This window comes from Musa acuminata, chromosome BXJ3-7, assembly GCF_036884655.1.
Source record: "Musa acuminata AAA Group cultivar baxijiao chromosome BXJ3-7, Cavendish_Baxijiao_AAA, whole genome shotgun sequence".
NCBI lineage: Eukaryota > Viridiplantae > Streptophyta > Magnoliopsida > Zingiberales > Musaceae > Musa > Musa acuminata.
The window spans coordinates 1,353,498-1,380,600 of record NC_088355.1 but is presented as its reverse complement, the minus strand read 5'-3'; the positions used below and the strand labels follow the sequence as shown (position 1 = coordinate 1,380,600).

Sequence of the window (27,103 nt, the reverse complement as noted above, 5' to 3'; positions counted from 1 at the left end):
AGTTTGATTCGTCTAAGTGACACATCCAAAAATAATGGTACAATCTTTTTTTTATCATATACAAGGTTTAGACAATATAATCTTACAACTCATGGACATGGATGTATCATCTCAAGAAAACATCAATGCCTGCTTTACAAGTAACCATGATTTCTGCCACTAAAGCAAGTGATCTATGTGAGTACTATGCACCACTAAGCACACACCAAATTGATGCAGATTGTAGTCATTGGCTCAACTATAAAAGCATGAAAACTAATTTAATAGTTGATTATCCCCATTTTCTTCTTCTTCATCTTGGTTGTTTCCTCCTTCCATACTCCTAATGCAGTGTGTGTGGTATCTACCAGCAGCATCCAAGGTAAGTCCAACTCGTAACAACCAGTGAAGTAGACAAAGGAATCTTCAGTGGAAACAGAGAAGTTCTTGTTTTTTTGACTGCAGCCAAACAAATGTACTTAATTGGAAATTGAATCCAAAAGTAGAAAACCTTCAGAAGCACAAAACATGGTTCACCACAACCAGGTCATATTATTATGCACACACATCTGTCATCGTAGACCAAGCAAGTAGTTCAAGCTTTCCCCAATTTGAGTGAACCTTCTTATCGGCTTCTACCCATCAATTGTCACCAAGGGTAAGAAAAGACCTGATCAGCTATCAGAACAAAGAAGTACGTGACACAGTTGAACTAAATAAACATAATTAGCTTTACCCGTTAACCAAAGTAGGTTACGCTATTTGACTCATCAATCATAGAATTCAGTTGGACAGAGCAAATACGAAATGCATGACGATGAGACTTTCCAATTATTCAAGTTCCAGCGATAATAATAACAATATATCTTTCAGCAATTATAACATTGACTATAGGTTGCACAAGTCTAACACAATCATTGAACCAACAGGTACCCTTCAAGCTGTACCTAAGTGATGGTTGGATCGAGTTTGATCAAAGAAGAAATATTATCTGCCACGAGTGAAATCAAAGTGATCCATAAATGAACTAGAAGATCTTTTCACTTCTGCAGATCTGACCTAGACTTGATCCCCATTTTCCTTCTTTTCTCCTAATTCCTAAATTTGATATTTGATTTACTAGTTTGCTGACGGTTGAACAAAGGCCCATATGAAAAGGGATACAACTCATGGGTCTACCTACTGCCAAAAATGCTCCCGTAATTAATTAGTGACATTCAAGCCACATGAACTAGAGGCAGAAAAATGAAAGATTTACTGAAACAAAAGGCATCTTATAGCTTTCCATCTTTCAAACTTCAACTACAGCTGTTCATATGATTTGGGGTAGCTTCTACTATCTAGTGTTCATAATGTCTCATATTCCCAATTTAGGCTTCTCAACAATTTCTTCCCAGATCCATTTTGCCTTCCTGGAAGTGGAACCATCAACATATCTTATGTCACTTCAATGGCCCTCATTTCCAAAAGAGAATTTAATCTAGCAATTTGTGAACACTTCAAGTCATTATGAGACCATTTTGAACACAAACCTGGTTTGAAATGCAGATGTTACAGAACTAACAATTTCTTCTCCTGATCAGAGGGGAAAACACAAATTTAAATTACCCATATTCCATATACAGGGAATGGTGACAGAGAAAAAAAGTAGGGGGTCAACGAAATTAAACAAAGCTAGAAGTAGCTTGTGAATCATAAAACAAATTCTACTGAATAATGAAGACTCTGTAGCTAGAAAAAAGGAACTACATTGTGAAATAAGGTTGAAACTTAATCTATGGAATGAGTATGACAGAAAAGTGGATTTGCCATCTGCTACAAGTCAAATAAAATAAAATGACAGTATCTCATCTTGTAACTTCAGATTCGCATTGCTTATAGAAGAACAATATGAACGAAAAACAAAACAAAATTTCAACAAGAGATACCATACAATTCTATCTTTCTTTCTTTCCATAAAGCACTTCAAAGATGCTTGAGGTTACCAAAATTTAATAATCTTACAGGTTTGACTTAAAAAGCAATCCATTGAGTGTTAAAGGCACCATAATTTCAGTGTCCAGGAAAATCAAGAAAAGATACTACAGATGATTGTTTAAGAATAGAGGAGAAAAGGAAACAAAATGATGATATTTTACCTTGTTTAAAAGATATCCAGAAGGAAGACTAAGAAAATGCAGTCATGGAAACTCATATCAACTCAACATAGAGCAGTGGGATGAATGAATGTAAGTGACAATGTGGGGGACCTAACAACACAGAGCCAGAAGATGGTGGAGAAAACCTACTTAAACTCCACAGCTACTCCTCTAGAACACATTAGAAGCGCCTCTCTCTTACAACTTTCTATCAAGATTTCAATCAACTTCAAGTTTTTATTTTGCACTTTTTCCTGAAAATCTAAAGGTATTTGTACCCTTATCCATCTTCCACCATTGATGTCCAACACATAGTTTGCTATGTCAGTCAATCCCAGTAAAAGACTATTTATACATCTATAAGTTTGACAAAAATAATGAGAACTAAATTGCAAGGTGAATTTGCCAGTCAGTACCTCAAATATCATAACCGGTTCCAATAGTAGACACACTCAGAAGAGTTCTAGGTTACACAATTACATTAATATCGTCAAGAACAATAGATCAGATTCTGATGAAAAAGAATACAATATCTCTTGATTCTCTTCACAAGAAGATAGTTGGAAGACAGATCTCAATGTGGATTTATCTCTCCAATTGGATTTAGAGATAAATGCATTCCCTTCCATATGGATCATTGTCTGCAGGCGGATAACTCTTTAAACCTAAAGATTCAAGTTTCAAGCTAGCCAGAGGAACCCAAAATTGGAATCTTGTAACTAGGAACAGTCAAAAGCTTTCTAGGTTACCACACAACAACGTTAAGGTGACAAAGATCGATATCACGCTGGGATGTTATTCAGTAAAAATTAAAATAAGAGACCACAATCCACTGTCACCTAACATAAAAATTAAGATCTTCGATTGAACTTGGTGCTTACCACCTAAAGCGTTTCCTTCCACACACATCACGATCCACAAGTAAAAAAGCACTTTTAGACTAAAGATTCAAGTTACAGACAAATCAGAGGAACCTAAACTTGGGATCTCGGTCAGATGGGCAACTAAACACACGACGCAAGGGGTTGAAAAAGGCTAATCGACGTACCTAAAAGACTCTCCTTTCTGCTCTCATTACATAGATAAACAAAGAAAACCATCACATAGCCAAACATTTCCAGCCGCAAATTGGAGCGCAAGCAATCGAATTTACCGTCGATAGAATAAAGAAGAAAAGGAGGAAGAGATTTAAGAGAAGTCAGAGCGTACCGGGGATTGGACAGATGGATGGATGGGATCGGATCATTTGGGGGGAGAGGAAGACGGAGGGAAGTCTGAGGGCTGGTCGAGGAGGAGGTCGTCGTAGGGATCGAGGCAACCGGGGACCTGGCTGATCTGGGCGTTGAAGCGGTCGAAGGTCCAGAAGCCGTAGGGCGGACGGGGAGGCTTCAGTTGGCCTTGGCCTTCCCGCACCGCTTCCGCATCGCGTAGATATGCTCCCACTGCGCCTCGTCCCTCCTTCTCGGTTCCTCCATCATCCGCAGGATCAGGTTCTCTGCGAACTCCATCACGGACCTCATCCTCTTCCTTCTTCTCTTCCTTATTTCTTCTCCGTCTCTTCTCTCGCCGATGAATGCAGACGGAACCCTTCCTCTTCTTCTTCAATCAAAGCAACGTGCCGAGCACGTGACATCACAACTCCAACAAATATATGCGAAGGATATTAATATTTGAAATTATATATAATATCAATACTAATATTTTATAAGAATAAAAATGTGAACGTGTAAATGTTATGACCATTCCGCGACAAAGAGACGCGGCAAAGAGCCCGTCCTTCCTTCGCTGTCCGTTCGATCAAAATCGGACGGCTCTTTTTGTTTTCATCACGTCTTAAAATCCGCCCATTTCTCGTAATAGAGCCACATATGTATGGGCAAAGTTGGCAACATACATGTCCATCATCACGCGCCACCTCTATATAACCCCGACGTCCGCCGGACGCCAATATCTAGGGTTTCGTCGTCTCCGGCTCTTCGGCTGCCGTCTCGAATCGTCACCATGCCTCGCCGAAGCTCCGGTGGTATGTCTTCGATCTCCAATGCCTTCCTTCTTCCCCCTTCCGTTGTAGATGCCTCGGATGATCTAATATATCTGGACGTCGATCTGTTCTCTGTAGCTTTCGGGATTGTTGTACGTGTTTAGAACCACTTCGTTACAGTCCAATAACATTGTTGTTTGTCAAAGGAATAGATGAAATTTAGATGAGAATTATGTAGTGATGGATGCAGTGCCTTCTACCCAAATATTTGTATTTCTTCGAATGCTGATATTGGTTTGATCTGATTGTTGTTATTTGTTTGTTGAACTAGATAAGTGAGTTAAATGGGATGGGACTAATCTTGGTTTTACGGGGTGGGCATAAAAGAAGGTTTTGCCGTTACTTGTAGCAAATACAGGATAGCTTGGATGCGCCAATTTGTTTAGATTGCAACTATGATTGGTCTTATCGGATTTTCATGGGTCCATAAGATACTTTTCTGAGCATATGATTGTACCATGTATTAGAAGTCTATGGAACCATGCATTAGAAGTCCTCGGCAATTGGGTTCTTTGAGGAATGAAACTGACTGTATGTTTTATTTTCTGGTGAGGTAAGAATTTTAAGGTTTTATTTTCTTTCTTGAAGGAATTTAGGGAGCCCATGTTTCATTATCCTCTTATTCTTTGCCGGGATCGATGCAACTGCTGCCTTATTCACTTTCTTCAATGAAACAGCATTGATGGCCTATTTTTATTATAGAACATTACAGAAAAAAAAAACTCTTCATATTCGATTCACAGATAAATTATAGTGGAGTTGAATTGTGGCAATCTTTGAATTGGTATGGATACATTTTCATCCAGCCATCATTCTCTGCTTTGTCTGCTGAGCAGAAGAAAGTGAAGTATGACGAGTAATTCCTCCAATAAAGTCTGGACACCCTTGAATTTGCAGCCACTAGTGAAAATAGATTTAGTTAACGGGATGAGAAGCTAGAAGACAATATGCTACTCAGGATAAAACACTGAAAAGTTGACTTAAGAGGTTGGTTGAAAGTTTGGCTTATGTGATGAAAAGTTCTATTAATTTTATGGAATGATTTCTTATCTTTTTAACTTGATTACGAAATAACACCGAAAATAAAAATTTGTAATGATTTGGTTGAAGCATCTAACAGCCAAAAAATGCATCAATCATGTGAATCAATAACTTGTTAAACTCCACATTGGGATGCAGCATGCATGAAAACAATCAAATATTCTCCAGGTGCTTGTACCACAGAATGCTATTCTTTTTTTTGGCAAATGGTTAACAATGATTATGGTGAGCTTTGGTGATTGTGTACAGCAGACACAATCCTCTAATATTGTTAGATGAATTGGTTAGCATTTTAAGTTTGTGGCTTGAATGGGTTTCATTTGGTGACATGTTAACTATGGTGCTCCTTTAATGCCAGAAGGCTCGGAACAGGGGGGATTTATATTGGAAGTGCTATGGAAGGCATGAACTTGTTTTTTGTCACAAGTTTCTTGACTATTTGCTTGCTGATTCATTTCTGATTCATAAATTTGGGGCCATACTTAGGATTAAGGTTTAAAATCCCAGTTTGATTCCAGTTTCAATGCCTAGTATAACTGGTACATTACCAGGATACTCAGATGATAAACTGACCTGTTATCACCCAGTATATTGAAAAAAAGAAAGAACAATTTCCTCCAACTACATTTTACTGGTGTTTGAAACCTTACTCAGGGTACTATATATTGGTTGTGCATAATGTTAAATTATAAGATTTCAATTATTATGCTACTTAATTATCAATGAGCTAATTCTCAGATAAACTCTGTAGGTCGTCCTGCTCGTCGTGCTGCTCCAGTGAGGAATCCTCCTCAGCCTGGTAATACTTGGCTCCTTTTTTTCATATGTTTTGAATAGATAATCATCTGATACATTCTGCATTTTTTTAATATGTTTGGTATTATCCATGTTTGATCTTATGGTTCAATCTTTCCTCGTCAAATTTTATATATCTGAATTAACTCTGTTGTCATTTAGTAGTTATTTGTTTTCATGCAGTTTAATTGCTCAATATCTTATTTTGGGATAAGTTATTGCCTTAACACTATCTTGATGTTGTTGGACTTGCAAGAATTCTCTTTCTTGTCTATTGAGGCTATGTTTTCTCATGGTATTAAAATGAAAGCTTTTCACACAAACCTTCTTATATATTTGTTTGTAGATTCTTTGAAGTATTTTACTCTATCTAGCCATTGTGTTGTTTTTCCATATTACTTTCTTCTTTTATTATCAACTTAAAATTTCCCATCGATGGTGACAAGAGTCTCTACACACACAGGTTTCACAAAATCATTCAGTCCATCCCTTGTAGTGCATAACCAGTTAGAAGACTGGCAAAGAGTTCTTGTAATGATCAATAGTTCATTAGTAATGTAAGTGGAATGGCATACGAAAGACAAGTTTATTTCTATCAACCAGTTCAACCTTTATTTACTTCTTGATATTTGCAAAAAGTAGGTTGTCAAGATGAATAAATATCTTGTCATTCGTGAACTGTGAAATGAACAATAGTCTAGTGTTTGCAATCTATTTACTTATTTGTGCAGATTAGATCATATTGTTATTGGTCCATCATGGTGTATATTTTTTCTCTTTATGATCCATAATACTCAAGGAAACTCATATTTTCAAATGGGATTGTCAATACAGCACATCGGGCTCCACCTCCAGCTCCTGTTCAGGGTGGTGGCTCCATCCTCGGAGGAATTGGATCCACTATCGCACAAGGTTATTTATCATCTCCATGCTTGTCCATTTCAATGTATTTTTAATATATGCATCAACTTTTCAGTTTCAACATCTAGCAAATATGTAATGTGCTTGCTTACCCAGGCATGGCGTTTGGCACGGGGAGTGCTATTGCTCACAGGGCAGTTGATGCTGTTCTGGGACCTCGCACCATCCAGCATGAGACCGTTGCATCTCAAGCTCCTGCTGCTGCCACCACCCCAATGAGTAATGGTAGCACAGATGCATGCAGCATCCACTCAAAGGCTTTCCAGGATGTATGTGATCTGATCTCCTTTTCTTTTGTCCTTATCTCTTCTGGTTCTTTGTGTTGAGTTATAATTTCATCATATATGGAGAAACTTGGTAAAGGAAAACTAAAACTAAATTTTCTTATCCTTTCTGATTTGTTGTGGTCGCAGTGCCTCAACAATTATGGTAGTGACATCAGCAAGTGCCAGTTCTATTTGGACATGCTGAATGAGTGCCGCCAAGGATCTGGTGCTCGCTTGGGTGCCTGACTTATTATGATCATGGCCAAGTTGATCAGCATCCTTGTTTCTGGGTTCGAGCAATACATCACCTATCCAGGTTCAACTTTTTTATCTGCTTGATGTATTCATTCACCTGGACCCCAGAATGTGAACTAGAAACGATCTTGGCTTGCTATAATTTTGGTCTGTAAGAACAGCTTTTTACTTCAACTTATTATTATGTGTTGATGATGTTTAAATCAGTTTTAGGGGCAGAATAAATACCTGCAAATTTATTATTTTGGTTAAATGGAGCTCACTTTTCCTGGAATGTTATATGAGATTAGTTGAGGAGTTGTGTTCATAAAACAACCATGGACGCATAGTCTCTAGTTTTTCCAAGAGTATCTTCTGACTCGAGTATCGGAGGAAGATCACACACATCCTTTGTTGGGCTACTTACATATTACCTTTGGTAATTAGATCCTTTTAGTATTTTGATTCTTAGACTTAAAACATTTAGTCTTTATTATTATAAAAGTATAATTATGAAAATGAGACATTTAATCTCATTTATCCTAACATTGTCTGTTTTATTGATGGGAGATATAGCATGTGTAGAATTATCGATTTTGTCAATGACAAAATGATCGTTTTAGGTGTTATCAACTATGCCTTCATGTTGTCAAGTAGGTCCATTAGCGATTGTCATGCCCCGTCACCCCCTAACATATGCTCTCCCTCGCGACACATGTACATCCTCCCGTCCTCGTCCACCATGCACGTGCATTGGTACCTCGCCTATGTAAACTTTCTCTTCGTCACGTTGTCGCACCTCCAAGTGATCACATTAAAGGCTTACGTAGTTGACGAGAACTATGCTTACATCATCCTGGGGAAAGCCATTGAGGACGCGGAACCCATGACACTCGTCATACTCCCATGTTTTGTCAGGTAGGTGGACCCATGTGTTAGTTGTCGTGTCGTTGGCTAGTGTGGATCTTAACATATTCTTTCTCTCGTCATGCATGTTAGTCATGAATATCATCTAGTGCTCCTTCGACTTAGCACATGTGAGGAGTGCCACGGGCTAGGCATAGACACCACGTCATAGATGTGGACATCGTTAGTGAAGGCCTAGGAGTGGCAGTCTAATCGACAGACCACCATTAGCTCCCTCCCAACGGTGACCAATATGCAAGAGAGCAGGAGGTCATGGGGGCAATTAGGGATTGATGGCAGTGAGATCCAAGCATTAGTGGCTGACTCGAAAAGCTAGAGATAGAAAACAAGGAAGGATAGAGAGGGTTGTTGTTAGGGAGAGATGAGCTTCCACTCGATTGGGATTAGATGAGGGCAACAACGATGCTTGCCATCGGTTCTTCGACCTCCTGCTCTCCTACCGGCTAGTCACCGTTGGGAAGGAGCTAGTGGTGGTCAACGAATTGGAATGTCATTCCTAGGCCTTCATCAATGACGTCTATATATATATATATATATGATGTGATGTCCTAAGTCTAACGTTGTGGGCCCCCTATGCCTAGCCTGCGATGCTCCTTCGCATGCATTAGGTTGGAGGAGCATTAGATGATGTTTGTGGTTGGTGTGCACGACGAGAGAAGAACGTGTTGCAGTTCACACTAGCCTATGACGCAATGGTCGATGTGTGGGTTCACCTATCCGACATGGCATGAGAGAACGACGAGTGCTATGGGTTCACGCACGACATGTTTTGCATCCTTGGTGGCTTCCCCACGATAACATAAGCACAGTTCTTACGAATCGCAGAGGTCTTTGACATGGTTGCCTAGAAGTGGGGAAGCTAGTGAAAGCGAGGTACCAATACACGTGCGTGATCGACAGGGATAGGAGGATGTGCATGTGCCAACAAGGAGAGCAGATGGAGCTATTGTCGGAGGAGGGCGATGAGGCATCACGACGATCGTTGGCAAACCTACCTAATAACATGAAGGCATCACTGATAATGCTTAAAATAATTATTTTTTCATTAATAAAAATAATAATTCTGCATGTATTACGTCTTCCATCAATAAAATCAACAACGTTAAGATAAATAAGATTAAATATCTTACTTTCATAATTATAAAGATATAAATAAATTTTTTTTAAGCCTTCCTTTGTATGCAGCTTGGCATTCCTATCTAATCAAATAAGTCGAGTCAGATCTCCGTATTGACAATAACATGGCATGATCTTAGATCGGATGGTTCGATGCCTCCCATATCCACCACTCGAACTCTTAGGAACCATAGCAGTACACGCATGCATGACGCTAAGCCAAAATGACACAGACACTCTTATTATTGTGAGTACAAAAGCCTACGCCTGTAACTGCTCCGATCACAATGTTCAACTTTTCCGTCCGGCAGACAACCTGATAGACAAAATTTGTCGAATTCAGATCGGAGTCATTAATGATGGGCAACTCTCGGAACACATCCATTCAATTGATGATGAGGAGATGCATCAATTTTAATGGACAATGCACCTCCCACGTTGAGCTGCTCATCATGAAAACGCATCAATCATTCTCTTATTATTATGTCTGAAGAATCATATGTGCTCATCAGAAATGCATCATCCTACAGTACTCTTCTGGTCTTCAGATAAGAGTACACGACAAAAAATGCAGCCACTGCACCGATTATAATCCCCGCTGTGGTCAACCAAAACGCATACTGCACCGAGTTCATACGTCACGGGGGATAGAGTTTTTTGAAACCGATCAATAAAAACACTTGGAAAACAAAAAATAAAAGATGGGAGTCGTACCGAGTGCTCCTCGAGGTAGGATCTCAGGTTCATTCCGAATATTCCTGCAAATGCAATTATATACAACTAATACACCATGAGAAAGAATGACATTGTCAACAAGAAAATACATGAAAATCAATTTGGTTGGGTACTTTATGGCATTCTTATAGTTGTTCTGGCAGATCTACTCAATAAGGTGACGCTAAAACAAAGGTGACACCAGCAATGTCATGCATAGACAATATATGGAATTAGATTCTTCAGATAACAGTCAATACAATTTCAATTTACGTTTGAGAGAGAGAGAGAGAAAGAGAGAGAGACAAAACTCAAAAAGTGTTCTATGATTTGGAGAATGACTCTTCAAGACTTGAAGAAGACCATGAACTTGTTGGTTATTGAATCATGTGTTTTTCAATACAAAAAATGATGAATGCATTGAGATCTCATAAGATACAATTTTGATAATGTACCAAAGAGTAATCAACGTTACAAATGCCAGAAAAGTCATACCTGCTACTAAAGCACCCACTGCAACACAGAATGTCCCGACCTGGAGAAGCAGCTCCACTCTGCTTACTTCGAGTCGGCGAGAGCTATGAATTCACTTTATGATAAGTCAATGAAATTTGACCTTCTTAAAAACATAAAGTATTAAAACAAGAACATTCAGCATAAGATATTATAAAGAAAAGGCTAGGTAAACTAATAAATTTAGGTTGTTATCATCTTTAGGATCCATTACAATGATTTGTGAGGAAGGTTGGTTAAAAAATTATATAAGCGAACCACCCATTGGACTAACTAATTAACACAAAATTATAAGATCTAAGAGCATCATGCACCAGATATGCTTTCAAGGGGTCATTTATTAGTTTCTGATTTTTTAGGACCCCAGATATATACATAAAATTGTGGATGGACATTAAGGGAAAAAAAAAAAGATGATCTAATTGGAAGGAATCATTTTCTTGAGTATTCCTTGAAATTCTCTAATCATTTTCAGAATTTGAATATTTGTTTGTATTTTATCATCAAGAAGGTAAAAATTCAAAATATATAATTGAATATTGAATATGAATTTAAGCACTGAACAGAGTGTATGGCCAGCTATCGAACAACTGGGTCATCCATTCCTGTATAGAAACAGCCTATGATGCAACAACTGGGACATCTATTCCTGCAAAAGAAAACTATGATGGGTGGCTAGCAGGCATATAACATGTTCTAAAAGTCATTCTAAATTGGGAAGAAGGAAACTTAGTTTGCTTCCCCGCTAATTTAATAGGTCATTGTGTGGATAGAGCCTTTGGATCAGGGAAACTGGAAGCAAACTTGGTACAGTAGTCAACTAAAATTGGCAACTAGAAAGCTATCTTGATGTTGATACACCTAATTTTAATATTCATTTCAATTTTTACGATGAATTTATCCATCAGTGATGTCTAATTGATTTATGTCACCTTTTAAAGCTTAGCATCACCAGAGTTATTGTTTAAGCCTTTTATATCAGTGTGGACTTAGCTATATATAGAACACAACTCAAAGACAAGTAGATGAAGATTTTTTTTCACAATGTGGCTGCAGTCATATGAACCATATGCAGGGCAAGCTTTAGTAAAGGTGAGTCAAATGAGACCTAAACAATTAACCTAATCTTTGAAAAGCCTGGCAAAGGCAAAGGACAAACTGATGTTGGAAGCTATGCCCATATCTGAGGTGCAAATAAGAAAAGAATTGACAATGACAAACAAGACTGTAACTGGTCATTGAAGCTGTTATGATTGTGGATTGAGGTGGGTTGTCCTTGATTAGTTTATTCTTTTAACTTTAGCATAGATCATAAACTAATAAACATTATGGAAGAGCACTGCAATTGGTTGATTCAACAAAGACAGTAAAATAGGGAGTAGTTAATGCTACTTGGCAATGCTAAATGGTAAGATAAGAAGAATTATGGAGACCTCAAGTTCACAGCAATCGAGTCTTCCATTTCCTTGGCAGAATCAAGAAGTCTCTCAGCTTGACCATGGCAGGATTCACATCTGAGGAAAGATAAATAAGCTGAACATGTTGTAAGCTATGCATTTATTTTTAACAAATACTTCTCATACACCTACCTGCATTTGCAAGTAACATATGACCAATTACTATGAATATGATTATTTTGGCTTTTGTATTGGGGACCACTTTTGATTACCAATCATTCAGTAGGAAAGATGCAAAATAAGCATACAATTCATTTATTTCAAAATTATAGAAATCTTTAAAAATCTATTGAACTATGTTAATTGTTCAGCTATATCTTCAAAAGATCAAGGAATTACAAATTTAATGCATAAGATTTAAACTACTAGGCCTACTTAAAGGGCCGTATTATAGAAACAGGTACATATTATATAATATAATATATTTGGTCTTATTTGCATCACAAAATTCGATTGATATGACAAAAAGAAAGTGCTAGATGCGGCTCAACTTCTGTTGCTTGCTCTATCTATGTTGCAGTAACTTCTGCAGATTTCAACTTATGGTGAACCCATATATAGACTTCTCTTCCTCTTTAGTCAGTACCAAAAATACTCGAGATTCCAACTGTATTAAAAATAAAAAGATTATGGCAAAGAGAGAGAGAGAGAGAGAGAGAGAGAGAGAGAGAGAGAAATAGAAGATACGAATGAAAATGAATAGAATGGTCTAATACTGGAATAGTTATTATAACAAAAGCCTCCAAACTGAAGTTCTTAATTGGGGATTTAAAGCACCAAGTCATCTGCTCCTCCTGCGAGAAAAGAAGAGAGCCATAACTTACAAACTTTTATTTAAAAGAGAAGAGAAGAGAAGAGGAAGACTGGAGAATGGCTCTGGATTGGATATGATGGATATCATACCTGAAGGCCAAAGTACAATGGTATTATGGTTGACAATGGAAGGGGCTGAGGAGCACTTTAACAATGAAAATGATGCAAATAGGTGAAGAGAGATGGCAAGAGAGGAGTTTGGCGAGCTAGAGGGAAGATGGGAAAGCTTAGCAAGGACAAGGAGACTATGAAGAAGGCTTGGCCATCAGGGATCAGAGGGCTCCTCTGATGGTGCCTATAACAACTGCACCAGTTAATCATACTATTATACTACCCAACAGATTATGATGCCATGACAGACTAAATTCTGCCAAACATGCTTGATTAAGATGAGCTGGACAAGGGGATTCAGATAGACATTGTAATTTGGATGGTCAGATTGCAGAAATCAGATATGTTAGAAGAAGGGTATCAATGGAAGGAGAAGAGAAGAGACAACTAGGCCATCAGGTTAACAAAAGACTGAAAACTAATCTAAACCTAATTTCATTTAAAATTGGACTAACTAAAAAAAAATTCAATAAAGCAAGCTTGACTTGGCTCAATCAACCCATTATATCATGCTTTAGACCCAAAATCAAATCAAACTAAGGTTAAAGTAAATTCAATCCTAATTAAAAATACTCATAACCCTAACCTAAAAACAAAGGACCTGAGCTCTTGCATTAATAAGCTCAGTGGAAAACTAGCCACAACTAAATGGATCTGTTTACCATAAAGAGAGTTGTTGTTCCTGACCTGTTTCACTGTAGTTGTTATTTGAACAGAAAGATCTAAATCTCTTCAGCAATTAACAAGTCCCTTTCTTGAAAGTGTTGTCTTAAGCTTTGACACAAAGAATTAAAAAGTAGTACCAACTGGAATTAGAAATATATAAAGATTTTAGTGCAAGGGTTTCTTTATTCAGTATATGAACCCTATCCAAAAACAAATGACTTCACCTCTTGCATTAATAAGCTCAGTGCAAAAAATGGTCTCAGCTAAAGCTCTTCATACCAAGTCCCTCTTCTTGGAAGTGTTGTCTTAAGCTTTGCCAAAAAGAAATAAAAAGTAGTACCAACTAGAATTAGAAATATATAAAAATTTCAGCGCAAGGGTTTCTTTATTCAGGGTATGGATAGAATATCAAAGGATGGTTGCTTCATATTTGGAAGCATGACAATCTTAAATGGCATATTTCAATGTGTGCCCATTGGCACACTTGAGTGCTGCACAATATGCTTCAATCAATGAAATCAGTACCAATCCTCATGCCAGAGATTGACTCTATATTTCTCTTTCTAAAACAATACTCTTAAGCATGCATATGGTATTACAAAAGAAAAAAATATATTTCATTCTTATGGTACTTTTGAAAAGCATTTTGATGCTGCGTATTCATTCACCAATTATTGTACCTCTGAAGATAATTCTCCAAAAGCATTTCAATTTCCTCCTCTTCTTCTGCACAAGAATTTTTGTTGCAAAACAACATGAAGGAATATCAGTTGAAAATATATGTACTGTGAAAATAATACAAAATTCATATGAAAGATAATTGCACACAGATACAAGAGGATAAAATAGTGACATACAAAGATCTGAAAGTATTGTGATTATCACCTCAAGAAGATAGACATACACTGGAAGACATTAAACTGGATGTGTATCATGAGAAGAAATGCATCACCTAGAACAGTATTTTACACAACAAAGGACTTTACTACTATCACTATTTAGTGTATAAGTCACATGGTAAACTTCGTGCAGATTAAAAGTGGCCTTATGATAACTATATGTGCCTAGAATTAATCAAATAACATAAAGGCTAGATAAATGTTGAAGCACAGTATAACTCGGTTTTGAGTACATGACATTAACCTTGCAGAGCTGTACTGCTATCAGCTATGGTGTCTGAAAAGAGTTATGACAAGCTACAAACTAGAAATGGAGAAAAAAAAAGATAAAATGATGATACCTTCAGCAATTTGTTTGTCCATGGGAAGGGAGCATTCCATTTCGCTGCTCCCTCGATGAACTCTACAATTTCGCCCCAATATACATATGCGACGAATTTCATGGGGATCCTCTAGCAGATCAAGAAGCATCTGTTTCAGCTCTCCTGCTCGTGAACCCAACTCAACCTTCCATGCATCACAAATGAGGATATATCAAGATACAATTATACATATTTATCAGACATGAAAAAAGTTTAGATGAGTAGTGTAACATGCCAGGGTTTGTTTACTGAGACGAAGCTGCTCCAGCACATCACCTGTCAATCTATTGGGAAGAACTTCGAGTAATTCAACCACCTAGAACCAAAATGGTACTCTCTGCTCAGCTAAGATTACATATTATAAAAGAAGTTATGCACAATAATAGAAGATTTTTCTTTAGGTTGATGGGAGGAGGTTTGTTGATGATAGAAACAATTAAGGTTTATATAATCAACTTTAACAATGGGCTAACTTGCTAACCAATAAAGTAGTCCAGTTTGCATAGAAATGGCTATCACAATCGAAGATTACTCTATGTGCATGGGTGATATCATCTCCTCAAACTACAGATATCTTGGTAAGCACAAGTTATATAATGTATTAGTAAGTTCTAAAAGTGTTCTAATCTTTGTGGTTAAAATAAGAGGTAAATGGATATCCTATTGTGGGCCAGTGGGATACATGATTTTGGTATTCGGTGTTTTACCAAGCTCTTACCCCTGGCATTCAAAGCAAGCCAAGTGATCCACTGTTTGGTATAAGATCTTGCAATAGCAACAGTTAGGAATGAAATCTACAGTTTCATTGTACTTTCCTCTTGAGTTCCCTCAACTAGTGACTAGGAAACACTAACTGTTAGGTATTTCAGCATGCCTCATTTGCATATTGGATCATGTGATAGCCAACAACTCCAGAGCATTGTAAAAAACCAAACTAGCAGAACCAAGGCTACAAATTCAGTTCAATGATATTTTTTTTTACAAGTTCAAAAAAAGACTAGTATCGAACTAGATGGTCTGCTACTGGTTAGTATTATTATTATGGCTGGTATTGAAGAGTATTGATCACTATACCACCCAATACAATGGTACCATATTGGTCTAATAGATTATAGATATTGATACTTGACTGAGATTTAAAACCAAAACCTTAAGAACTATCTAAACTAACAAACATTAATATAATGTCTCTTCATCCTTAAAACAGTATTTCATGGATATAACATGGGAGGTTGGACTCCAATGCCAATCCAAGTATGTGCCTCTTCAAGAGCTAAATCCAAGATATCATGAATACAGAGAAATAAACAGATAGATACCAATCATTTCGTGAATACAGAGAAATAAACAGATAGATAACAATCATTTCATGAATACAGAGAATAAACAGATAGATAACAATCATAGTAACATCTTAGAGTGAAGCACATCCAGGGAGAATCTTTACTAAACTTATCTAGCAATTACTTAGTTGTTACCAACTTAGTTGTAATTAGATAAAATATCACTATGAAATTTATTTGATGTTATGATTGAATGTAATATTAGTTAGCCAACAATGTAAATACAAGAAGAACAAGCCATATCCTCCCAATTATTTGGGATCAGTTGCATGGATTCTTTATCACCATTGAGTCTTGTACAATGCATTATCTTTAGTTAAATTAAATAAATTTAAATCTTTGCTTTAGACTCTAATAAAGTTTTCTTAGGTCTATCTCTACCTATGAATGAAGTATATAACTGCAAAAAGCTTGCACAGAAAAAAACAAAGTTGAAGGCATATATGATGATGTTGAATAATGTAAACTAGAGACCTCACTCAATGGACAAGCAATAAAGACTTTCCAAATGTCCTATGCAAACTTGAAAATATACGACATCAATGAAAAAGGATATATTTTTATATCCAAATATGAATATGGATTTAAATCTCAATCAGATCCCAGCTTTGGTAATTTATTGAACTCAAACAATATCAATATATTGGATGATATACTAATATGTACCACCTGGTTTCATCGAATAAAATAAAAAGAAAAATGAAACTTATTGTAGCAATATCATGTTTACATATGGCAGTGATTTAAAAAGCGCTAGGCGCCAAAAGGCGCCAAGGTCCAAAAACGCCCAAGGCGCTAGGCGCTCGCCCGAGCGAAGCGAGGCGCTAAAATATAAAAATATATAATATAATTAATAAATATAATTATTTAAAATTTTAAATAAAAATATGCTATTAAATTAAGAAAATCTAAGATACAAAATCACAATGTCACATTAACAAAAAGTTTCAAAATTCAAAACAATAAAATTTTACATCAAAATAAAAGTTAACAACATTAAAATCAAAAGAATATATTATTAATCTATTAACAGTATTGAAAATTAATCATTTCAAAATTCAAATAAACTTAATATTAAGAGTATACTATATACTGAGCCTGACGGAGAAACGAGGAAACAGCTGCGAGCGGTGACAGCGGCAGCGGGAAAGGGAAAGGGAGCGGGAGGCACGAGCAACGGGAGGGCTCGCGGGAGGCACGAGCAACGGGAGGCGCGAGCAGCGGGAGGGCTCGCGGGAGTCGCGAGCAGCGGGAAGGCTCGCGGGAGGCGTGAGCAGCTGGAGGGCTTGCGGGAGGCGCGAGCAGTGGGAGACGCGAGCAGCGACAGCGACGAGCAGCGAGATCGGGAGCGGCAGCGGGTTAGGGTTGGGTAAGTGTTATATCGGTTTAGTTGGTTCGATTGAACCAACTAACAACCGAACCAGGACCGAACCAGACCTAAAATCCTGGTTCGGTCACTTGGTTTACCCAGGCGCTCGCCCGAAGCGCCCAGCGCCTGGGCTCGGGCGGACGCCCAGGCGGCGCCTGTTTGAAGCGCGCCGCCTGGGACATTAGCGAGGCGCTCGGGCCTCGCCTCGCCTCGCCCGAGCGCCTAGGCAAGCGCCCGAGCGCCTCTTTCAATCACTGACATACGGGTACTTGTCTACTTGATCAAACTGATAAATATTAGTTCGTATTGACCCATACAATTGAGATTTGAAACCTTTCTATGACCAACTAATCTTCATAGAACAAAATATGTTTAGTGGTTTTGTACTCACACGAGGTTCAACATCCATTAGTTTAAGCTCCAGCCGGTTTATTCGAGAAAGCAATGCAGCTTCAACAACCTACATAAGCACAAGATATACGTAACATATTAGAAGACATTCCTCTTGTATAGTGAGTACACATCCATAAATAGCAGAATTCATTTAGGATTTAAGCAAATATTTAGTCTCTGATATCTGACTAATTAAATTATGGGTGGTTTTATGAAAAACCCAGCCCATTAAGTCAACACTATAGCAAGGATCACACATACAGGAATTATATATTCTTGGTCATGTGAAAAGATAGACAACAAAGATGCACCCATAAAATCATCGAATGACGTTAAGCCTCTTATGCTGATAGCTGAGTAGCTGGAAGTGATTATTATCATCTGACTAATGATAGTTATGTACTAAGGTCTGAAATTACATCAATCTCCAAGAATATAATATGGAAGAATTATCCAACAGTATGTGCAAAAGAAACACCCAACGCATGGAAACCAACTTATAGGGGATTTGTTAAGACTTAGTTAAGAACATATGCTTAAGATGCTTTCAGAACCAAACTTCTAACAAAACAGGTATGCAATATTTAAACAATGGCTGCAGAGTACCTCAAGCTCAAAAGGCATGGCAGGTCCACCACTGCTATCTTTAGAATTTAAGCGAGGTAACAATGACTTTAGGAAGGCTCTGCCTCCTTTTCTACAAAGTGCAAGAGAATCTATGCCATTAATACATCGAGTATGACCATATATAAGGAATTCTAGCAAACTTATCACTTAAAAAGCTTCACCTGTTGTAATTGAATACAAGAACATGTTCATGCATAACAATTGCTCGTAAGGAACCAAAATTTAGTAATATAGCTTGATCTCGCACCTACCATAGAACAACCAAAAAACATTATATGCTACGAAACATTATAAATTAAGCAAGTGACAATAATGTTACATCAAAGTTTGGATTAATTGAAACCATAAACAACTCTCATAGCATCATCTGTCAATCATGCACAGGGCACAACTGGTCAGAATAAGTATTATTCCACTGCTTTAGCTAAAAATTCATCAGATATCTTTTAAAAATTTGATAGCAGAAATAAAATAATTTTCATGCATATAGATATTGTAGATTGAAGAATACCATTAGAGGAGAAAAGATCTTCGATGTAAAAGCTCAGGTGTTAACAATTACATAAAAATAGTACATGAGTGATAAATAAAAAGTGAGTTTAATCATGAGTTTTATTATAAATCAAGATAACACAGGCAACAGTGTTTGTTACCCTAGCTTATTCAGATTCAACTGTTGGAAGCTTTGGAGGACACAAGTTAGGCGTATCTTCCAAGGAATTAACTTGGATGGAGACACTATCCTTAGCAATTAAAATAGGATTTTACTGGATTGGAAAGTCAATATTACCTATAGGGAATTTTAAAATAATTATGAATTATGTTTTCATGTGAAATCTTTGCTTCTTACATGATCTTTTGAGAACTGAATTAGAGGTTTCTTGGAATGAAGTCAACATTTCATAGGACTTAGAGGATTATGTTGAATTCTATATTCATGTGAAACCACTAATTCTTATGTGACCTCTTTTGATAACTTTTTCATTTCTTTCCATCTCTGCCTCTTTCTTCCATTTTCTCATAGTTTCTAGCATCATCTGACTTGAGACACCCAGTATGTATCAGTATCATCCAAGGTGGACAAATTTTGGCTGATCTCTCAACCTTATAATTAGAGATTTTAGGAATTGGTTTAAATCAATTGAACTAAATAAATGTTGATCAAAATTCTAGCTAATTTAACAGTCACAAAGGAATTATTAAAATTGGCTGATCCTGATCTAGATTGACCAACCTGGACAAGATCAGTATCAGCCCACCCTAAGCTGAGAAATCTCAGTTTCTCAATTATCATTCAAAACCAATGAAAGATCAATCGGATTGGTTGAAAATAGACCAAAATCAGCTGAATGATTATGTTAGATTCTGTCATGGAATCTTCTTATCCGATGGTTCAACAAAAGAAGAAGAAAGATGGAGAGAAGGAACAAAGAGAAAAAGAGGGAGAAAGATGGGGCGATCTAAGGAGGAAGGAAAACTGAACCACAAAGTCACAATATCTTTAAATAAGAAACTAAAATCTATAATTTAAATCAATTAATAGGACCACAATTTGCTTCATTTACCAGCAAAGATGGCATTGAGTTCATCAACCACAGTGATGGGTCGACACTCCTGATATCTCGGGGACGAAGACCTAAGAATGAAATATTTCAACAAGGTAAATATGACTACATGAGAAAAAAAAGATATATATTAATGAAATAACACAAGTGTTGTCACAAGCTACTTCACAAGCTGGTACAATTACATAACTGTTTTCACAAAGTATGGTAACCAGGTTAGAGAAGATTTCATGTGATGCATAACTTGCAAACAATCTAGGCACAACAACTTAGAAATTACAGCAGAGTGTCTAGTCCTGCAAACAAGGAAAAACCCACATGTCACAGTGGGTTGTCTTTTGGAGAAACTGGTTGCTACTTTAGAAGGTAGAGTAGCTCTCCATTAAATGTCCAATATGGTAAAAGGAATAAAATGATTTTTGTTCTTACCAACAGAGCTAAAGAATACAAGTAAATTAGTAGAAAAATGTTGTGAATCCATAACTAGATCTGGAAGTTTAATATTCTTAGAAGTACTGCCAAGTGGTAAAGCAACCATAGCTTTGCTATATTAATTTCTACCAGCATTGATGCCACAGTAAGTTTGCTACTTTTATGACCTAGGTTGCATAGTTCAAGTCATGAAAATAACCTCTACAATGACCCTCCAAACCCATTGGCAGAACCATCTGCACTAGCTGCTTATTTGGAGAAGTAAAATGAGTCAAAACATTCTAGTTTGAAAATTTCCAGAACTTCAGAGTTTCTTAGTACCTACCACTTGATTTCAACAATTGTCGTCTGTTAATCTTTCTTGTAGACATTGTACCATCTGATTTAACTTCGATCACCTGAACATGAAAGCTCTATCAAGAGATAGTTTATAGTTTCATGCATGTTCTTCTAAGTTAGTCTACAGAAGCAATCAGATCAAAAGGCATTAATAGGGTAAAGTCAATTTAAATTGGTAAACATCAGACCAACTCTATTGTTTAAAAATATGATCCATAAACTGTAAAGTTCAACAGTAAATAACCAATGATCAGGTTATCTCAGTCATTCATGAAGCATACAGAAGCAAATACAAACATATTCTGTTACGCAAATAATCAGGATTACTATAAGATGACAAGCAGATATATAGGTCCTGCCATCCTGGAACATTCAGGTGTGCAGACACATGCTCAGAGAGGTAGTGAGAGACACCAGTGAGCTGAAAAATATAACAATCAACTCAAGCAAACAATTATGCAACAGGTTTTATTCTTGTACTTGTTATGTGAAATCATGGATGACACAGTTGGAAACGTAAATGCTCAGGTGATTTCTGCAATTTCCGGATGTCAGGCACTGATGGATCACACAATGGCAATATTTAATAATGTTATGTGATTGGTTTCTAATGCAGTGCAAGGTTAGACTTGCTTATGACTTTTATCTGTAAAAGTTCCAAATTGCACAATTTTTGTTGCTTGGAAAAATTTCTGAGGCTTTCAAAAGAAGATAATTTGCCAGAAATACATTAGAAGATAAATGGTGGTATTAAAAAGAAAAGACAGAAACTCTAAGCCACTTTTATTATGTTTTTGTGACTTGTTCCTTTGTACTTTATGGCTTAGTAACTTGAGTCAATTAATTTTATTGTTGATAGTTGTGGTCTTTTATGTACTAGAAAAATATAAAAGGAAAGGAGAGGGAACTAGCAAAGATCATCTAGCATATATGAATCAATAAATTACTATTGATCTTCATCTTTTGGTTATGACCAAAATTTCTTTTTCTTACCTTGATCTCTCTCTCTCCAAATCTCCTGCGGTACAAAGGTAGAGTAAAATTCAACCATAGATTGCCTTATTGGAGCTCATCAGTCACACATGCTGTGACTGCTATACTCCACCACAGCCATCCATCTTAGGCCGCACCAATCTGGTTCAGAATCTTTGTTTGGTTAAAGAAAAAAAGAGAATGACAATCTGGTTCAGATTCTTCTTTGGTTAAAGGAAAAAAGAGAACCCTCCTTCCTTCTTTTATACTTTTCATATCTGTGCTCTTTTAATTGTTTAAATTTTACATTACAAAATGTTGAAACCTTCCAACTTCTTTTAAGACTTCATAATTTGTTTACATTACTCATATTAGTGCAAATCTTAGGTTAACTACTAATTTTGTTTTACATAGGTTTATCCTTTGCCATTAAAATTTGGAAAACTCAGAAAATATTTTACTTTGATTGCCATCAACTGATTCATGCAAATGCGTAAACATAGCGTCAGAGCGATAATCATCCACTCTTGGTCAATTGTCATCATAAACATTTAATAATTATGCTATCAAAATCTTTTGGATGAATCATTCACCACATATTTCCTAAGATCTTGATAATTTTATAGCATCTTCAGTGCAATAATAGTGACTTCTTCTTTTTACTTCTATATATGCCTTTTTATTATTTAAATTATTCTTCTACCAAATCATTATTATCCAGTTGCCTTCATATGATCTTCATCCCAAGCACCAAACTACCAAAGCAACCCTCTGTTTCTCCTAAGTTTCATGCTCTTTTAAGAATTCCTTGTTATATAAGGAAAGTGGTGAACAAATAACTCCATCCAACAGGAAACAGTGACTATTTAATGACATATGCTTAAAAACTGAAGAGAGCAAAGAAAGAAGGAAGAAAAAATGTTTAAAGTATGGTAATAGTCCAACTATCTCAAAAAATCTGCTGTTTAAATCATTTCATTGTCAAATTAAAATCAAAATTAATATGATGGTGATCCTTCACTTGACTAAAAAACCAATTGGACATGGTACAAAGATGTCTACAAATAGAACTATAAACCTAAATGTAATTTGACTATACACATATAGAGAAACATGTAATTTTTTTGAGGCACATCATAGATTGTCATCAATAACACAAGGTGGGTTATATTGTTCTGAATTGAATCAGGCTAGTTACGTAGTTGCCAAATCTGAATAATATGACTGGAATAAGCTGAAATGTGATGAAACCTTTGGTTGATTATACAAAGAAAAATAAAAAAACAAAGTGTCCCACCAATCAGAGAATGGTATGTTTAGCTCAATAAGATTACTGCTGGAGACAATCATCAATTTGAGTTACCATAATTCCTCCATAAGAACACACATCCACCAGCTTTGATTCTCTGAGGGTAAAAATTTTGGTCCTTGACATGAATAAAACCTTGAAAGCCCCTAACAGATGAATTATGAGAGCAAAGTATTATTATGATAGGAAATAAGTTTCTTTGCCACATTCTTTAGGGCGTTAGTGTAGCCATTATGTCTCTAAAAGCTATGCCATTCAGATCAATTAGGTTACAGGTCTGCTAATAATTAATGAACCAGGAAAGCTAGTTGATATGAGCAGTTCTCAACTGAAACTAGAATTTTTATAGTAATATGACCCTTTAGACATCACATCAGATCCCCATTATTTGGGGATGCTACAGTGAAGCATCCAACAGCAACGGTCTCTTGATTCAACATACATGTACAAGTGCATCAACTATCTGAGACTTGGTCATAAGATATTACAATTGAATCATCTAACAAGATCAAGAAAGTAGTCCCTTAGTTGCAACAGCAGTTAAACTCCCTGAACGTATTCGATCAAACAGCTTCCATCAGCAACTTGATAGGTTTCACATATTCTGATGTGTATTTGATCAAGTGCAGAACATGTTGAAAATGCATAAACTTGCCCTCAACCTAGCACCGTCCAAGAGCGTTCACTGAAATGCTATTCCAGTCTCACACTTGAAAGTTTAATTACCTGTCTTTCTTATATTATCAGATAACGAGTAACAAGGAACATGTATGTAGCCTTGACCATGGTTCAGTTCAATCCAGAACCAAACCGGACTAGAATCAGAATTAAACCGGCCCAGCGGTTCGCTAATTCCAAACCGAACTGTAATTGGCCCCGCACGATTCGGTTCCGGTCCCTGGGTTTGGAAAACCCGAACAGTTCAGTTCTGTGGTTTAAAAAATAAAATAAAATAAACTCAATAAATGTCAAGCTTGAGTGAGTGTTGGCCCAATCGTCTAGCACCTGGTTGGAGGGGCAAACAATCAGTTTGCCCCTCTCAATAGTCATATAATGCTATTTTCAAGAGTATATTGATCATTTCATAATTAAATAATAAAAAAATAAAAAAAATGAAAAATTGATGGTTTGAACCGAAATCGGAACTATCTGTTCCGGTTCCAGAACTAGGCCAATTTGGTTCGGTTATGGTTCTTGGTTTTGGGAAACCAGAATTGCCATTTTCAGAATCAGGGTCAGGCTGCATGTATGATCCCCGAGGAGACATCCAAGTAGTTAAGGTGCAAACGTCAGGAGTTTTAAGTACTTATAAACCTTATGGTGAGGGTTAATTATAGATTACCCCATGTAGTTAGCTACTTTTAGCATACCGATCCCTACATTTAAAAAAGTTATATTAACATCCCTATAGTTACGAAAGTGAAATATCTATGTTCATTTACTCTAACGATGCTAATTTTACTAACGAAAACATGAAAACAAAGGGCAAAAAGATAATTTTAATGGTGGCAGACGACGACACCACTGGCGTCAACGCCAATGCAGTTGCCGAGCGATCCTTTCGCCACTCTGCATCTACATTGGTGCTCTGTCGCCAAAGAATCGAAGTTCACTATCGAAGCCATTGTGGAGATATGTCGCCCATCAAAGCAGGACTCGGAGATGTGCACTCCCCTCGTTGACGCCGGCGTCGTGCCCCTCCTTGCTGCTCGCCTCCTCAACCACCACCACTCGTCCGCGGCCGAGGCCCAGGAGAATGTCGTAGCTGCCCTCCTCAACCTCTCCATCTCCACCCGCGAGGCGCTCATGTACACCCCGGGCATCCTCGACGCTCTTGCTGCTGCCCTCTACCTCCTCTCCCCCGCCGCCACCCAACACGCCGCTATAACCTTTTATAGCCTCCTCTCTGTTGAGGCATACCGCTCTATTATCGAGTCAAGAAGCCCCTCATTACTGCCCTTGTGGACCTCCTCAGTGCCCTCGACGTGCCGACTAGGTCCATCAAGGACGCGCTCAAGGTCCTCTTTGGCTTGGACCTCTACCAGCTCAGCCACACTGCCCTCATTGAGCTAGGCGTCGTATCGCCCCTCCTCGCGCTAGTGGTGAAGGACAGGCGAAGGGGGGTGGTAGAGGACGTGATGGCAGTGATCGCCCAAGTGGCAGGATGCGACGAGAGAATAGAGGCATTTTGGAGGGTGGATGGCGTCAGCGTCCTGGTGGATTTGGTAGTTGGGGGAGCGGGAGGGCAAGGGAAAACGTTACGGCCACGCTGCTAAACCTGGTAAAGAGTAGTGGAGACAAGGCGGTAGGGGATGTTAGGGAGGTGGATGGGGCGAAGGTGGTCGTAAGGGCTCTAGCCGACAGCGACTACGAGGTGAGCACGAGGGGGAAGAGCAAAGCGGAGGTGTTGTTGAGGGTTTTGGAGAGCGAGTAGGGGAGCCAGCTACAAGGTCTTGATTATTCCGAGATCGGCACTAATGACTCTATGTCACAAATGCCGCTTCGTGATGGAGCCATAGAGCGCTCCATTACTACTCTACATCTGCGACCACTGACACCGTCCGTCACCATAAACTGGAATGTTAAAATTATCTTTTTGTCTTTTGTTTTTGTGTTTCCGTTGGTAAAACCGATGATGTTAAGATAAATGGATCTAGATGTTTCACTTTCGTAATTATAGAGATGCCTATGTAACTTTTTAAAGTATAGGGATCAGGATGCTAAAGGTAGCTAACTACAGGGGTAATATGTAATTAGCTATTATGGATGCTCGGTCCCATGTAAAAATATGTGCTGGTAATATGTAATAACATCTATCTAACAGAATCGCATCTCGCAGTTAGCTGCAGAATTAAGATGTCCATTGCCATACTAATTGATAACCTAATCATGCATAAATTGAAAATGTAAATGGGATTGAATTATCCAAAGAAATAAAGAAAACAGAAAAGAAAAAAAAAAAGGAACAAGATCAAGAACTCGCAGGCCTATTCAAACATATTAAAAAGGGAATTTGACAAATAGATTACCTCATACACTGGTTCCCTGATTCCGAGCGACACCGAATCCCCAGAGGCCGCGTTCCTCTGCTGCTTCTGCCGTCGCAGCAACGATCCGCCATTGCCGGCGCCGTCTGGCGGAAACGCCGACTTGTCCGCCCCGATTAACTCCTCTTGCTTTTTCCCCTCGTCGACGAGAGCACCTCCATCAGCTCCTCCCTCCGCTGGCGACGACCTCGCAGCGGCTCTGGAGATAGAGAGCACGGGGTCGATCGAGAGGAGCTTTCCCGCCGCGCGCCTCAAACTCTTGGAAGAAGCGAGGGGGGAGAGGGCGGGAAAGCGAAGGAAAGCGGCGGGGTGGGATTGGTGGAGGAATTGGGGCAGGTCGAGGAAGACGAGAATAGAAGAAGAGTGAGAAGTCATCAGGATCGGCTTCAACAAACTGCTGTGATAACGAGCATCGTCCCACGAAACAAGTTCATCACTACTCTAGTCAGCTACGCCCAGACGTTTTCCTACACGATCGTCGAGTACCCGACAACCTACCTAACGAATGGAAGCTACGGCAGAGGTTGAAGATGACCGAAACGTGGGACCCACTCATCCAACTAAATAACGAGTAGCTCGGTTAGTGAAATCGAGCACGTAGGAAAGTAATTTTGCAGAAAAATGCTAATTCGCTCTTTTTCGCTTTGTTTTGGTGGACGAGAATCGAGCGAAAAAATCCTAAAGTTACCACGGACTCGTACCCACCCGCATCTC

The 27,103-nt window shown here is 38.0% G+C and overlaps 3 protein-coding genes and 1 pseudogene across 3 annotated transcripts; 2 read left to right on the top strand and 2 right to left on the bottom strand.

Moving 5' to 3' along the window:
• Window positions 1-32: 32 nt before the first annotated feature.
• Window positions 33-3,747, bottom strand: LOC108953307 (uncharacterized). The gene is given in 3 exon segments (XM_065160874.1): window positions 33-657; window positions 3,327-3,493; window positions 3,496-3,747. Coding segments are annotated over 2 exon segments (276 nt in total). The 5' UTR covers window positions 3,638-3,747; the 3' UTR covers window positions 33-657; window positions 3,327-3,359.
• Window positions 3,748-4,029: 282 nt separating this feature from the next.
• Window positions 4,030-7,710, top strand: LOC135643842 (uncharacterized protein C6C3.02c-like). The gene is made up of 5 exons (XM_065161209.1): window positions 4,030-4,140; window positions 5,951-5,998; window positions 6,829-6,906; window positions 7,012-7,184; window positions 7,329-7,710. Exons 1-5 carry the CDS (start codon window positions 4,119-4,121, stop codon window positions 7,425-7,427), a joined length of 420 nt encoding a protein of 139 aa, XP_065017281.1. The 5' UTR covers window positions 4,030-4,118; the 3' UTR covers window positions 7,428-7,710.
• Window positions 7,711-9,908: 2,198 nt separating this feature from the next.
• LOC135642044 (magnesium transporter MRS2-A, chloroplastic-like) lies at window positions 9,909-26,810 on the bottom strand. The gene is made up of 13 exons (XM_065157822.1): window positions 26,372-26,810; window positions 21,048-21,120; window positions 20,291-20,361; window positions 18,887-18,972; window positions 18,705-18,795; window positions 18,097-18,165; window positions 15,229-15,309; window positions 14,973-15,138; window positions 14,413-14,458; window positions 12,119-12,199; window positions 10,668-10,750; window positions 10,173-10,216; window positions 9,909-10,078 (listed from the first exon to the last, which is right to left on the bottom strand). Exons 1-13 carry the CDS (start codon window positions 26,762-26,764, stop codon window positions 9,983-9,985), a joined length of 1,380 nt encoding a protein of 459 aa, XP_065013894.1. The 5' UTR covers window positions 26,765-26,810; the 3' UTR covers window positions 9,909-9,982.
• Window positions 24,793-25,819, top strand: LOC135642045 (U-box domain-containing protein 17-like; annotated as a pseudogene).
• Window positions 26,811-27,103: the final 293 nt, after the last annotated feature.